Source organism: Leucopleurus acutus, assembly GCF_964270905.1.
Source record: "Leucopleurus acutus genome assembly, chromosome: 8".
Lineage (NCBI taxonomy): Eukaryota > Metazoa > Chordata > Mammalia > Artiodactyla > Delphinidae > Leucopleurus > Leucopleurus acutus.
Window position 1 is genome coordinate 84,786,583 of NC_139151.1, and position 13,872 is coordinate 84,800,454.

General features: G+C 41.1%; 1 protein-coding gene across 2 annotated transcripts in view; it reads left to right on the forward strand.

Moving 5' to 3' along the window:
* The window catches only part of KIAA1549L (KIAA1549 like), a gene marked incomplete at both ends in the record, with an annotated part of 278,395 nt that overhangs the window by 218,627 nt on the left and 45,896 nt on the right, over positions 1-13,872 (forward strand). For both annotated transcript variants that reach the window (XM_082843999.1, XM_082844000.1), the window contains one exon: positions 4,843-4,972. In XM_082843999.1, the coding sequence (XP_082700125.1) occupies positions 4,843-4,972 (130 nt within the window). The remainder of the gene's footprint in view (positions 1-4,842; positions 4,973-13,872) is intronic.

Here is a 13,872-nt window from a genome sequence, read left to right on the forward strand (position 1 = left end):
GTGCACGGGCTTCTCATTGCGGTGGCTTCTCTTGTTGTGGAGCACGGGCTCTAGGTGCATGGGCTTCAGTAGTTGTGGCCCATGGGCTCAGTAGTTGTGGCTCATGGGCTCTAGAACGCAGCGTCCGTAGTTGTGGCACACGGGCTTGGTTGCTCTGCAGCATGTGGGATCTTCCCGGACCAGGGCTCAAACATGTGTCACCTGCGTTGGCAGGTGGGTTCTTAACCACTGTGCCACCAGGGAAGCCCCTCGGGTGCTATTTTTGTCACACCCCACTGTTGACTCCAGGCACTGTCCACTGCTACCTGCTGTGTGTGTTACCTGTTATCACAGGTTAGACTTGCCCGTTAATTACTGTTCACAGTTCAACTTGTTAGAGGTTCTGCTCTCAGTGACCTAGCCCCTGCAAGGCACAAGTAAGGGACTCATTCTCTAGGCCAGAGGTAGCATCAATAACCAGAATCTTACCCTGAGACCTAAATAAATCAAAGACAAAGTTTAGATTCCAAATGATGACTCATCCTGATACCCTTTAAAAGAGTTTTCACAGGGCTTCCCTGCTGGCGCAGTGGTTGAGAGTCCACCTGCCAATGTAGGGGACACGGGTTCGTGCCCCGGTCCGGGAAGATCCCACATGCCGCGGAGCGGCTGGGCCCATGAGCCATGGCCGCTGAGCCTGCGCGTCCAGAGACTGTGCTCCGCAACAGGAGAGGACACAACAGTGAGAGGCCCCAACAGTGAGAGGCCCATGTACCACAAAAAAAAAAAAAAAAGAGTTTTCACAGCTTTTTTTTAAAAGTCAGAGCACACCCCCCTTTTTATTTTATAAACTCTTACCCAGAGACACAGAGTATGTAATATAACTGAGGCAGGTGCTGTCACCTACATGTCCCCTCAGCCCCCCTATAGGCCAGCAGCATCCTTCATCTGTGACTCTGACGTGAGCCCCCGACCAGAAGTGTCAGGTAGTTAATGTGCTCTGGAGCAGCTGTAGTCACTGACAGGTGGGAACTGATGGATAAAGACCCCTGGCAGAAGAACTATACACTGTTGTAATAACCACGTTGTCTGGTTTCTATGTTTGATGACTTGACATCTGGGACCTTGCCCCTGGAGAAACTGCCCCTCCCAGGGCTGGCTAGACTTTTCTTAGGGATAGTAAGTCTCACGTGCAAGTGCACTTGTTAGACACAAACCAAACAAGCTGGAGCCCAGACTCCAGCTGCCTCTTGCACACAGGGCTTTTGCAATCTGAGCCCCCAGCGTCCCTGCCCGAATCACCCTGGCCAGGTACCAGACAAACAGGGACAGCTCCCATGTCCCAGAGTCTGCCAGAATCTTTCAAGTGAGCCAGTCCTAAGCCTGCTTACCCTGCCTTGCCAGTTCTTTCCCATGAAAGCCACAATAAAGGCTCTTGCCCACATTTTCCCCACACTCCCACTGCCTTGTGACTGACCTTTGTGCTTTCCCTGTGGCCCTCCATAGTGTGGCATGCCCTTTCTTCTTGAGATCTGTGAGTATACGAGCTATCTTTTCAATGGCAGTCATCCCCTGATCTGTTGGTTTTACCATACCTGAATAATAATGAAACCTACATTTTATTTTATTTTTATTATTATTATTATTTTTTGCGGTACGCAGGCCTCTCACTGTTGTGGCCTCTCCCGTTGTGGAGCACAGGCTCCAGATGCACAGGCTCAGTGGCCATGGCTCACGGGCCCAGCCGCTCTGCGGCATGTGGGATCTTCCCGGACCGGGTCACGAACCTGTGTCCCCTGCATCGGCAGGCAGACTCTCAACCACTGCGCCACCAGGGAAGCCCGAAACCTACATTTTAAAACATGTGTCTCTCACACTCCTCTAGTGAGTTTGAGCCCCAGATGCCCAAAACACTGATCTGCTCTGGATCATATCCTTTATTGGCCTCCTTTCCTTCCCTCTCTCATTTTCCCACTTCCCAACTTGTGCTTCCTGGAACCCTCTCCCAAACAAACCACTTCTACTTCTACTCAGATCATCACAGAGCTTGCTTCTGGGGGAACCCAACCTAAGGCAATAACCTATAAAGACAGAGTTTCTCTGATAGAAGCAGGGCGTCCTCCTCCTCCTCAATGACTCTAGTCCATCTTTATGGAACCGGTTCTGTAGAACACAGTTTGGAAACTACATTCTTAAACTATAGTGGTTAATCCCAGGCTCCAAAAAAATCCAAATAATATTTATCATTATCCTCCCAGCAGTATTTTCAAAGGTTAAAAAGCTTATATCTCAAGTTTGCAAGTTTCAAAATTTGTTAACTTTTAAAGAATATAGCAAAAATACCAATAGGAAATGAATATACCTAAGGGAACTCTTATTTGATTAAAATAAGTAATTTCTCTACCTGAAAGCCTAATTTATCTCGAAGTAGTTGCTTGCACATCAGGCACACATTGGTGATCTGATCAATTGAGATCCGTCAAACAGCAGTCTTTAAACTGTATATAAAAGAACATTGTCTTTGACGGAAGAGGAGACTGGGGTGTATGCCAGTGTCTAAGGGCTCACCCCCTTCATGGTTCTTGAAAGGGCTTACACAATCTCACTATTGTATTTCTAATACTTCCAAAATAAACTACTTAAATGACAATTGCTAATCCTAGTATTTACTCCTCCATCACCTTTATTAGTAATTGGCAATCTCAGGACAGTTGTGAAGTCTGCTTCTTCCAAAAATGATTTGTAATTAGGTCAAGGGTAAGAATTCTTTGGGATCTGCCTTAACGTGTGAATCACTCAGAACAGATTCTGTTTCACGAGGCTGTGCTTCTTTCCTAAAGGAAGCCTCTAATTGCAGATAACTACAGGGCACGTTTGATAACACTAGGTGGTAAGCTCCTATATTAGTCAGGATTCTTTTGGATGTAAATGATGGAAAACCAACACAAACTGGTTAAATAAAAGGGGAATTTACCATTGAACAGGCCAAAGCTTCAGGAGTGGCTAGATCTAAGAGGTCATAGAATGTCTTCCATGTTTACCTTGCTGTTTCTTCACTCTTTGCTGGCGGGTTTTCAGGCAGCCTTTTACCTCAGAGTGGCAGACTGGTTACCAACAACTCTAGGCTTATATCCTATCTTCTTAGAAACCTCAATGCCAAGAGAATGCCTCTTTGCTGGTTGCTGTAGCAAAAGCCTTGAGACTTAGTCCCATTTGACTAACTCAAGTGCCCACCCTCTGAGCAGCTGTTATGGCCATGGAGTTGTGATGCTATGACTGTCCAGCCTGAGTCACATGCCTATCCCTGGAGGAAAGCTGGCCCCCAAAGAACATCCTAGTGCTCTTACCTAAAGAGGGTTGTCCTGGATGCCAGGGAAGCAGAGGCCACAGAGAGGCTCTCTAAACAGGTATAAGCTCCTCATGGTGAGGGAGTCGGTCTAATAGTGTGTTTTATTCCCTAGACTAATTGCAAGGGTAGTGTCTTGCCTTGGGAGTTCTAATGTCTGTTCTAGACTAACAGTGTGTGAGTGTCATGCTGTGACAAACTGGGTGTGGGATCATGAAAAGGTATCTATATGTCCCAGGTTTCTTCCATAGTCACTGGGAATAAATAATGCAACCTCTTTTCCTTCAACCAATGAATGGATAGAATCTTAGAACCGAGACACAAAATAGGTGGTGTTTGGGGAGTTCTCTGAAGGCAGATGCTCTGAAATGCAAGTTATTTACAGAGAGAAACTTACTGTTGGATGAGAGGGAAGTAGCCAGTGATTTTATCCCACCTTTGTGTGATGAACCCTGCAGGATCATGTGAAAGTCCCTGCTACTAAGAATTGACTCTTGTGCAAGAAGAAAAGCACAGCCACAGCCCTCACTATGTTACTGTTTCTTTCCCCCTCCTCAAAAAATTCCTCTAATGACAAGTGGAAACAAGACAGTGATGATGCATTTCCTAGTGGGAGCTGAGTGGAGCCTCTGAACATGCTACTCCCTGGGCCTGAAATGCTCTATGCCTAGATTGGCATGTGGCTGGCTGTGTTAAGGTGTCTGCCAAAATGTCACCTCTCCAGAGAGGTCTTCCCTGACCATCCTATCTAAAGTCATCCCTCATCCTATCGCCATCTGTCACATCACCTCATTTTTCTTCCTAGCCCTTATTTCTCTTGGAAATTATCATGCGAATTGTCTGTCTCCCTTATTAGAATGTAAGCTCAGGAGAGTGGGGCCATGTCTGTCCTGCTCACTGTGAATCTTCATCATCTTCCACAGTGCCTGGTACATAGTAGCCACTCAGTAAATACTGAATGGATGGATGGGCCCCAAATTGCCTTTTGGTTTATAGCTCCTTAGCCCAGAAGGGAATCCACTGTGGTAAAGGTAGAAAAAAAAATCTATCAACACTTGTGTTTGAGAAGCTCATTAGCCACAGCGTTTGTTAACGCATCATGGAACCCTGCATGTGAAATCAGAAAGATGAAAAGGAATAGGAGGCTGCCAAGTCAACAAAGCTAACAAAAGCAAGTTTGTTCTTCAGCATTAGCTGTCCTAGAGGGTCAAGGGAGAGTCCCTGGCCTTGCCATCAGCAGAATTTTAGATGAGGTTGCAGTGTTGCAATTGATTATAGTTACCTAGTTTCCATACAAAAGAGCATTTACAATTCAGCCAAATGGTTATAGCATCTGGAAGAAAATTCTTTATTCTACTCTTTCTACAGCCCCTGATGGCCAGGGAACAAATACCATCAATTCTGAGATTCGTGAAGCAAATCCAAACCCTTCATTGGTTGCCTGTAGTTTGGATCAGTGGAGAATTCCATATGTCAGGGCATTTGCTGCATCATAACAGTTGTTGAATTTTCTTCAGGCAACAGATGAAGAACTCTGTCTACCGGAGTCGGCAATCTCTGAACAGCCCGAGTCCGGGGGAGACGGAGATGGACCTTCTGGTGACTCGGGAGCGACCTCGGCGTGGAATCCGTAACAGCGGATACGATGTAAGTCTCTGGTGGGCCGAGCTGAATACAGCTTTGCTTTGTCCTGAATGCAGAGGGGAGAGAGCATCCTATAATGTTTCAGTTTACTGCATATTAGTGGAATTCTAAAATGCACTAAAATGGTTTCTCTTTTATTATTTATTACCTGTTTTGTAAAGTAAGACTAATTGGAATGTGTCAGAGTAACAAATTATTGCTCAAAGGAGCTCAGTGTCTAAATTCAACCATTATATGAATAGTACGTTATTGACCTTAAACTCAACAGCAATTCTAAATGCCCTTAATTTTTTTTCCCTTTGTCCTTACAAACTCAGTAGGAAGTATGGCTGTGGGTTAGAATTCATTTGAACACAGGCTTCTTTTAATCCATAGCACCGTTGAGAAGTTGGATTTGTTCCTGATTTCATAACTCCTCAATATGCCATGGAAACAATGAGATTTCCAACAGAGCGATTTGGTGATTGCATATGATGAAGCACATGCTTATGTGCAAGGATGCTCCAGGCTGTAAAAATGCTTCTAATCCCATCAGACATCCCCAGATGATGACTTACAATTTGGTGCCTCCTCTCACGTTGTTTACATCCCGTCACATGTAGTTGGATTTCTGCACCCTCAGGACTGGTCATTGTTTGCCACTAAAACTTAAAGTGGGATTTTTTAATGGTCCAATTAAAAGCAGAGATATTACACCTAATTTGAATTCTAATTACCTTCCTTCCATTTAAACTTGATATTTGTGTTGGTGATGATACCCTTATCTTTTATTTCTCTTTCCTTTTTTATAGAAAACAGTTTGATGGTTTAGTTTTGTAAAATTCCAGATGCTTTGGGAAAATCTTCGTTTCTCCTCCAGATTAAATTATTCAATGTTAAATTTTCTCCCCATACAAATATTTCTTATACTAAACTTGATCATCAGTTTGATAATCAGCCTGTGGTTAAAAATAGGGCGTTTGAAATTTCCAATTAATCTCTCCCTACTAACAGTGAGTATTCTTCCTGGATGCTTGTAGTTTGGGGAACTTCTTCTTCTGCTCGGGACTATTCTGCTGAGGTATGATAGGATTCTTAATTTATTTCAAGATTTGTATTAATAGATTTCTCGTGAGGTTCTAGACACAGACATTTTTACAGTTTGAGGAAATAGGCCAGAGGTTTCCCTATTAGTCTTGAAAAGAGAACACTGCAGGGTTTTTTTTACCACTTTGCCAGGACTTGCAGTACTCACCTAATACTCCTGGAATGTTGTGTAGAACAGTAGGGGAGGGACGATTTTTTAAAGGCGGTTGCTCACCTCTCACAAACATGTATAAATATTCCAATTACAGATTACTTTAGGGGAAGCACACTTCATTTCAATAGATATTTTAAAATATACAGTTCTTTGAAAAGTGTGTGTGATCACAAAAACATAAGCAAATATGTTTCCTTTAGAGAAGATGATCACCTAGGGAACAATTTTAGGAATTTAGACTGTTGATGCTGAGAATGAAATTGTTTCTTGTATCTCCTCCTGAGCCTTTTAATCCCATGAGAAGTATTTGCTATCATGTCCTGACTGCGCACACGAGACCAGGCCCTATTCTAGTCTTTTTACGGGTATAATCTCATTGAATTGGCAGTCACCAGTCAGGTAGGTGCTCTCATCATGTCCGTTGTACAGATGGGAAACCAAGGCTCCAAGCAGTTACATAATAAGTTTACCCGACTCCAGAGCCCATCCCCTTAACCACCACAATACGACCTGCATGTGCCCTGACAACACTGTATATCTGTCTTCTCATAACATAATATATGCCCAGTATTTCTGATCTCTATAAGATGTCAGGTCTCAACAAAATTCTTGCATGGATAACCCACACAAGCCAAAACTGGTCCAGCAGATAAAGTAGAAAAATAAGAGTCTTAGTTTTAAACAATGCATGCATTCGTTTTCTGAATCTTGATGTTCCAAAAGTCCTGAATCACTCCTGGCAAAAGAATCCATTAGCTCAGCAGTGAACAGGTCATTCAGTTGGAAACACGTCATGCTTCCTACTGGGTCTGGGGATCTTGAAGCCAGGCCAACATTTGCAAGTCATTTCTGCCAGATTAGGAAACACCAGAGGGACCAGCTCCTTTTTTTTTTTTTCTTTTGAATTTTATTTTATTTATTTTTAATACAGCAGGTTCTTATTAGTTATCCATTTTATACATGTTAGTGTATATGTGTCGATCCCAATCTCCCAATTCATCACACCACCGCCACCACCACCCCCTGCCCCTTTCCCCCCTTGGTGTCCATATGTTTCTTTTCTACATCTATGTCTCTATTTCTGCCCTGCAAACCGGTTCATCTGTATTATTTTTCTAGGTTCCATATATATATGTTAATATACGATATTTGTTTTTCTCTTTCTGACTTACTTCACTCTGTATGACAGTCTCTAGATCCATCCACGTCTCTACAAATGACCCAATTTCGTTCCTTTTTATGGCTGAGTAATATTCCATTGTATATATGTACCACATATTCTTTATCCATTCGTCTGTCAATGGGCATTTAGGTTGCTTCCATGACCTGGCTATTGTAAATAGTGCTGCAATGAACATTGGGGTACATGTGTCTTTTTGAATTATGGTTTTCTCAGGGTATATGCCCAGTAGTGGGATTGCTGGGTCACCTGGTAATTCTAGTTTTAGTTTTTTAAGGAACCTCCATACTGTTCTCCATAGTGGCTGTATCAATTTACATTCCCACCAACAGTGCAAGAGGGTTCCCTTTTCTCCACACCCTCTCCAGCATTTGTTGTTTGTAGATTTTCTGATGATGCCCATTCTAACTGGTGTGAGATGATGCCTCATTGTAGTTTCGATTTGCATTTCTCTAATAATTAGTGATGTTGAACAGCTTTTCATGTGTTTCTTGGCCATCTGTATGTCTTCTTTGGAGAAATCTCTGTTTAGGTCTTCTGCCCATTTTTGGATTAGGTTGTTTATTCTTTAATATTGAGCTGCATGAGCTATTTATATATTTGGAGGTTAATCCTTTGTCCATTGATTCATTTGCAAATACTTTCTTCCATTCTGAAGGTTGTCTTTTCATCTTGTTCATAGTTTCCTTTGCTGTGCAAAAGCTTTTAAGTTTCATTAGGTCCCATTTGTTTATTTTTGTTTTTATTTCCATTACTCTAGGAAGTGGATCAAAAAAGATCTTGCTGTGATTTATGTCAAACACTGTTCTTCCTATGTTTTCCTCTAAGAGTTTTATAGTGTCCGGTCCTACATTTAGGTCTTTAGTCCATTTTGAGTTTATTTTTGTGTATGGTGTTAGGGAGTGTTCTAATTTCATTCTTTTACATGTAGCTGTCCAGTTTTCCCAGCACTATTTATTGAAGAGACTGTCTTTACTCCATTGTATATCCTTGCCTCCTTTGTCATAGATTAGTTGACCATAGGTGTGTGGGTTTATCTCTGGGCTTTCTATCTTGTTCCATTGATCTATATTTCTGTTTTTGTGCCAGTACCATATTGTCTTGATTACTGTAGCTTTGTAGTATAGTCTGAAGTCAGGGAGTCTGATTCCTCCAGCTCGGTTTTTTTCCCTCAAGACTGCTTTGGCTATTCAGGGTCTTTTGTGTCTCCATACAAATTTTAAGATTTTTTTTGTTCTAGTTCTGTAAAAAATGCCATTGGTAATGTGTTAGGGATTGCATTGAATCTGTAGATTGCTTTGGGAGTATAGTCATTCTCACAATATTGATGCTTCCAATCCAAGAACATGGTATATCCCCCCATCTGTTTGTATCATCTTTAATTTGTTTCATCAGTGTCTTATAGTTTTCTGCATACAGTTCTTTTGTCTCCCTAGGTAGGTTTATTCCTAGGTATTTTATTCTTTTTGTTGCAGTGGTAAATGGGAGTGTTTCCTTAATTTCTCTTTCAGATTTTTCATTATTAGTGTAAAGGAATGCAGGAGATTTCTGTGCATTAATTTTGTGTCCTGCAACTTTACCAAATTCATTGATTAGCTCTAGTAGTTTTCTGGTGGCATCTTTAGGATTCTCTTTGTATAGTATCATGTCATCTGCAAACAGTGACAGCTTTGCTTCTTTTCCGATTTGGATTCCTTTTAAATAAATTTATTTATTTATTTATTTGACTGTGTTGGGTCTTTGTTTCTGTGCGAGGGTTTTCTCTAGTTGCGGCGAGTGGGGACCACTCTTCATCGCAGTGCACGGGCCTCTCACTGTCGCGGCCTCTCTCGTTGCGGAGCACAGGCTCCAGACGCGCAGGCTCAGTAGGTGTGGCTCACGGGCCCACTTGCTCTGTGGCATGTGGGATCTTCCCAGACCAGGGCTCGAACCCGTGTCCCCTGAATTGGCAGGCAGATTCTCAACCACTGTGCCACCAGGGAAGCCCTGGATTCCTTTTATTTCTTTTTCTTCTCTGATTGCTGTGGCTAGGACTTCCAAAACCATGTTGAATAATAGTGGCAAGAGTGGACATCTTTGTCTTGTTCCTGATCTTAGAGGAAATGCTTTCAGTTTTTCACCATTGAGAATGATGTTTGCTGTGGGTTTGTCGTATATGGCCTTTATTATGTTGAGGTAGGTTCCCTCTATGCCCACTTTCTGGAGAGTTTTTATCATGAATGGGTGTTGAATTTTGTCAAAAGCTTTTCTGCATGTATTGAGATGATCATATGGTTTCTATTCTTCAGTTTGTTAATGTGGTTTATCACATTGATAGATTTGCGTATATTGAAGAATCCTTGCATCTCTGGGATAAATCCCACTTGATCATGGTGTATGATCCTTTTAATGTGTTATTGGATTCTGTTTGCTAGTATTTTGTTGAGGATTTTTGCATCTATATTCAGCAGTGATATTGGTCTGTAATTTTCTTTTTTTGTAGTATCTTTGTCTGGTTTTGGTATCAGGGTGATGGTGGCCTCATAGAATGAGTTTGGGAGTGTTCCTTCCTCCACAATTTTTTGAAAGAGTTTGAGAAGGATGGGTGTTAGCGCTTCTCTAAATGTTTGATAGAATTCACCTGTGAAGCCATCTGGTCCTGGGCTTTTGTTTGTTGGAAGATTTTTAATCACAGTTTCAGTTTCATTACTTGTGATGGGGCTGTTCATATTTTCTATTTCTTCCTGGTTCAGTCTTGGAAGGTTATACCTTTCTAACAATTTGTCCATTTTTTCCAGGTTGTCCATTTTGTTGCCATTCAGTTGCTTGTAGTAGTCTCTTAGGATGCTTTGTATTTCTGCGGTGTCTGTTGTAACTTCTCCTTTTTCATTTCTAATTTTATTGATTTGAGTCCTCTCCCTCCTTTTCTTGATGAGTCTGGCTAATGGTTTATCAATTTTGTTTATCTTCTCACAGAACCAGCTTTTAGTTGTATTGATCTTTGCTATTGTTTTCTTTGTTACTATTTCATTTATTTCTCCTCTGATCTTTATGATTTCTTTCCTTCTACTAACTTTGGGTTTTGTTTGTTCTTCTTTCTCTTGTTCCTTTAAGTGTAAGCTTAGATTGTTTATTTGAGATTTTTGTTGTTTCCTGAGGTAGGCTTGTATTGCTCTAAACTTCCTTCTCAGAACTGCTTTTGCTGCATCCCATAGGTTTTGGATTGTCATGTTTTCATTGTAATTTTTCTCTAGGTATTTTTTATTTCCTCTTTGATTTCTTCAGTGATCTCTTGGTTATTTGGTAACGTATTGTTTAGCCTCCATGTGTTTGTGTTTTTACGTTTTCTTCCCTGTAATTGATTTCTAATCACATAGCATCATGGTCAGAAAAGATGCTTGATATGATTTCAATTTTCTTAAATTTTCTGAGGCTTAATTTGTGACCTAAGATGTGATCTATCCTGTAGAAAGTTCCGTGTGCACTTGAGAAGAAAGTGTAATCTGCTGTTTTTGGATGGAATGTCCTATAAATATCAATTAAATCTGTCTGGTCTGTTGTGTCATTTAAAGCTTGTGTTTCCTTATTAATTTTCTGTTTGGATGATCTGTCTTTGGTGTAAGTGAGGTGTTAACGTCCCCCACTATTATTGTGTTACTGTCGATTTCCTCTTTTATAGCTGTTAGCAGTTGCCTTATGTATTGAGGTGCTCCTATGTTGTGTGCATATATATTTATAATTGTTATATCTTCTTCTTGGATTGATCCCTTGATCATTATGTAGTGTCCTTCCTTGTCTCTTGTAACATTCTTTATTTTAAAGTCTATTTTATCTGATATGAGTATTGCTACTCCAGCTTTCTTTTGATTTCCATTTGCATGGAATTCTTTTTCCATCCCCTCACTTTCATTCTGTATGTGTCTGTAGGTCTGAGGTGGATCTCTTGTAGACAGCATATATATGGGTCTTGTTTTTATATGTATTCAGCAAGCCTGTGTCTTTTGGTTGGAACATTTAATCCATTCACATTTAAGGTAATTATCGATATGTATGTTCCTATTACCATTTTCTTAATTGTTATGGGTTTGTTTTTGTAGGTCCTTTTCTTCTCTTGTGTTTCCCACTTAGAGAAGTTCCTTTAGCTTTTGTTGTAGAGCTGGTTTGGTGGTGCTGAATTCTCTTAGCTTTTGCTTGTCTGTAAAGCTTTTGATTTCTCTGTCGAATCTGAATGAGATCCTTGCCGGCTAGAGTAATCTTGGTTGTACATTCTTCCCTTTCATCACTTTAAATATACCATGCCACTCCCTTCTGGCTTGTAGAGTTTCTGCTGAGAAATCAACTGTTAACCTTATGGGAGTTCCCTTGTATGTTATTTGCCATTTTTCCTTTGTTGCTTTCAATAATTTTTGTCTTTAATTTTTGTCAATTTGATTACTATGTGTCTTGTCGTGTTTCTCCTTGGGTTTCTCCTGCCTGGTTCTCTCTGCACTTCCTGGACTTGGGTGGCTATTTCCTTTCCCATGTTAGGGAGGATTTCGACTATAATCTCTTCAAATATTTTCTCGGGTCCTTTCTCTCTCTCTTCTCCTTCTGGGACCCCTATAATGTAAATGTTCTTGCATTTAATGTTGTCCCAGAGGTCTCTTAGGCTGTCTTCATTTCTTTTCATTCTTTTTTCTTTATTCTGTTCTGTGGCAGTGAATTCCACCATTCTGTCTTCCAGGTCACTTATCCCTTCTTCTGCCTCAGTTATTCTGCTATTGATTCCTTCTAGTGTATTTTTCATTTGTTATTGTATTTTTCATTTCAGTTATTGTATTGTTCATCTCTGTTTGTTTGTTCTTTAATTTTTCTAGGTCTTTGTTAAACATTTCTTGCATCTTCTCGATCTTTGCCTCCATTCCTTTTCTGAGGTCCTGTATCATCTTCACTATTATTATTCTGAATTCTTTTTCTGGAAGGTTGCCTGTCTCCACTTCATTTAGTTGTTTTTCTGGGGTTTTATCTTGTTCCTTCATCTGATACATAGCCCTCTGCCTTTTCATCTTGTCTATCTTTCTGTGAATGTGGTTTTTGTTCCACAGGCTGCAGGATTGTAGTTCATCTTGCTTCGGCTGTCTTCCCTCTGATGGATGAGGCTATCTAAGAGGTTTGTCGGGACCAGCTCCTTGACGTGGTAGAAACAAAAGCACCAGGAGGTTGATTTAAGTGTGAACTTTTCAAAGGTTGCCTGCTTTAGAGTCCCAAAGGAAACACCTGCATGTAAAAATAAATGAATAAATAAGCCAACAAACACTCTTCATGGGCAAATCTTAGTCCCAGGACTGATGGCAGCCTGGATTGTTTCAGAATTTTTCCACTGAACAGGAAGAGTGAGGGCCTACGGAAGAGAGACTCTTAGCTCCAAGGGGGTTGGGAATCCCTGTGTTTTGCAGCAAGAATTCTCAACCACTTTGCCACCCTAACAGCTAAGGGATGCCACACACTCCTGGCATTTACTGGGGCTCACTTGGATAGTAATTTTCAGAAGGAGGCACCTCTTTTAGAAGAAGGCATGATTTTAGAAGGATGTCCAAAACTGATCCATCCTAACAAGGACAGATCACATCTTTAAAGTAACTTTGAAATTAATTGAAATTAATTCCTCCAAGTGCAGAAAGCGAGTAGAAAAGATAATGTCAGCCTAATATTTCAAAACAAAAATAACTATTTGAAATTTTTTTAAATGTTATTTTCGAAATGAAAGTCATATAGAAAATAATGAAGCAGTGGGGAAAGGAAAAGAAAATGTCCCAAATGTGATTTCTCAGGCAGAATAAAGACCCAACTGTTTTTTCCTACATCAGCCAAATTGTTAACCCCTGTATGTGGATGATGAATCAGTCTTTGCTTCCAAAGGGCAAGTAATAATCAAATCATTCCCCAGAAATAGAAACGCACTTCCTCAACCTTGATTTGCATTTGGACTTCAAAAACCTATGACAGGAATAGGGTCAGCTATGTGCCTTGGCCACGAGAGCGTCTCTGAAACAATGGTTTGAATTATAATGTTGAAAATGAGTGCTGACCTCCCAGAAGTAGAGAGCTTTACAAGCATTTCCCTTAGTTTCTCTCCAGCACCGTGTCTGGAATTCCACACCCTGGAGGTGCTCAGACCTTAACAAACATGTGGGCAGTGAGTGAAAATGTTAAGAAGGTTGATTGATCCATTGATGCGTCTCAGTAGAGGTGATGTCGAAGGCTCTGATGTAGCCATCACCAGCACTATTACAACCTTGGGGGAAATGTTTTGATATGTTAGCAGAAACCAGATGATTTTACAACTGAAGAGTTTGTAAACCTACAAAAAGGGGCGCTACATCAGGAAAGGTTCAGCTGCAGAAAACAGAAAACATCGAGCCTTTTTTTTTTCTCTTTGCGGTACACGGGCCTCTCACTGTTGTGGCCTCTCCCGTTGCGGAGCACAGGCTCCGGACGCGCAGGCTCAGCGGCCATGGCTCACGG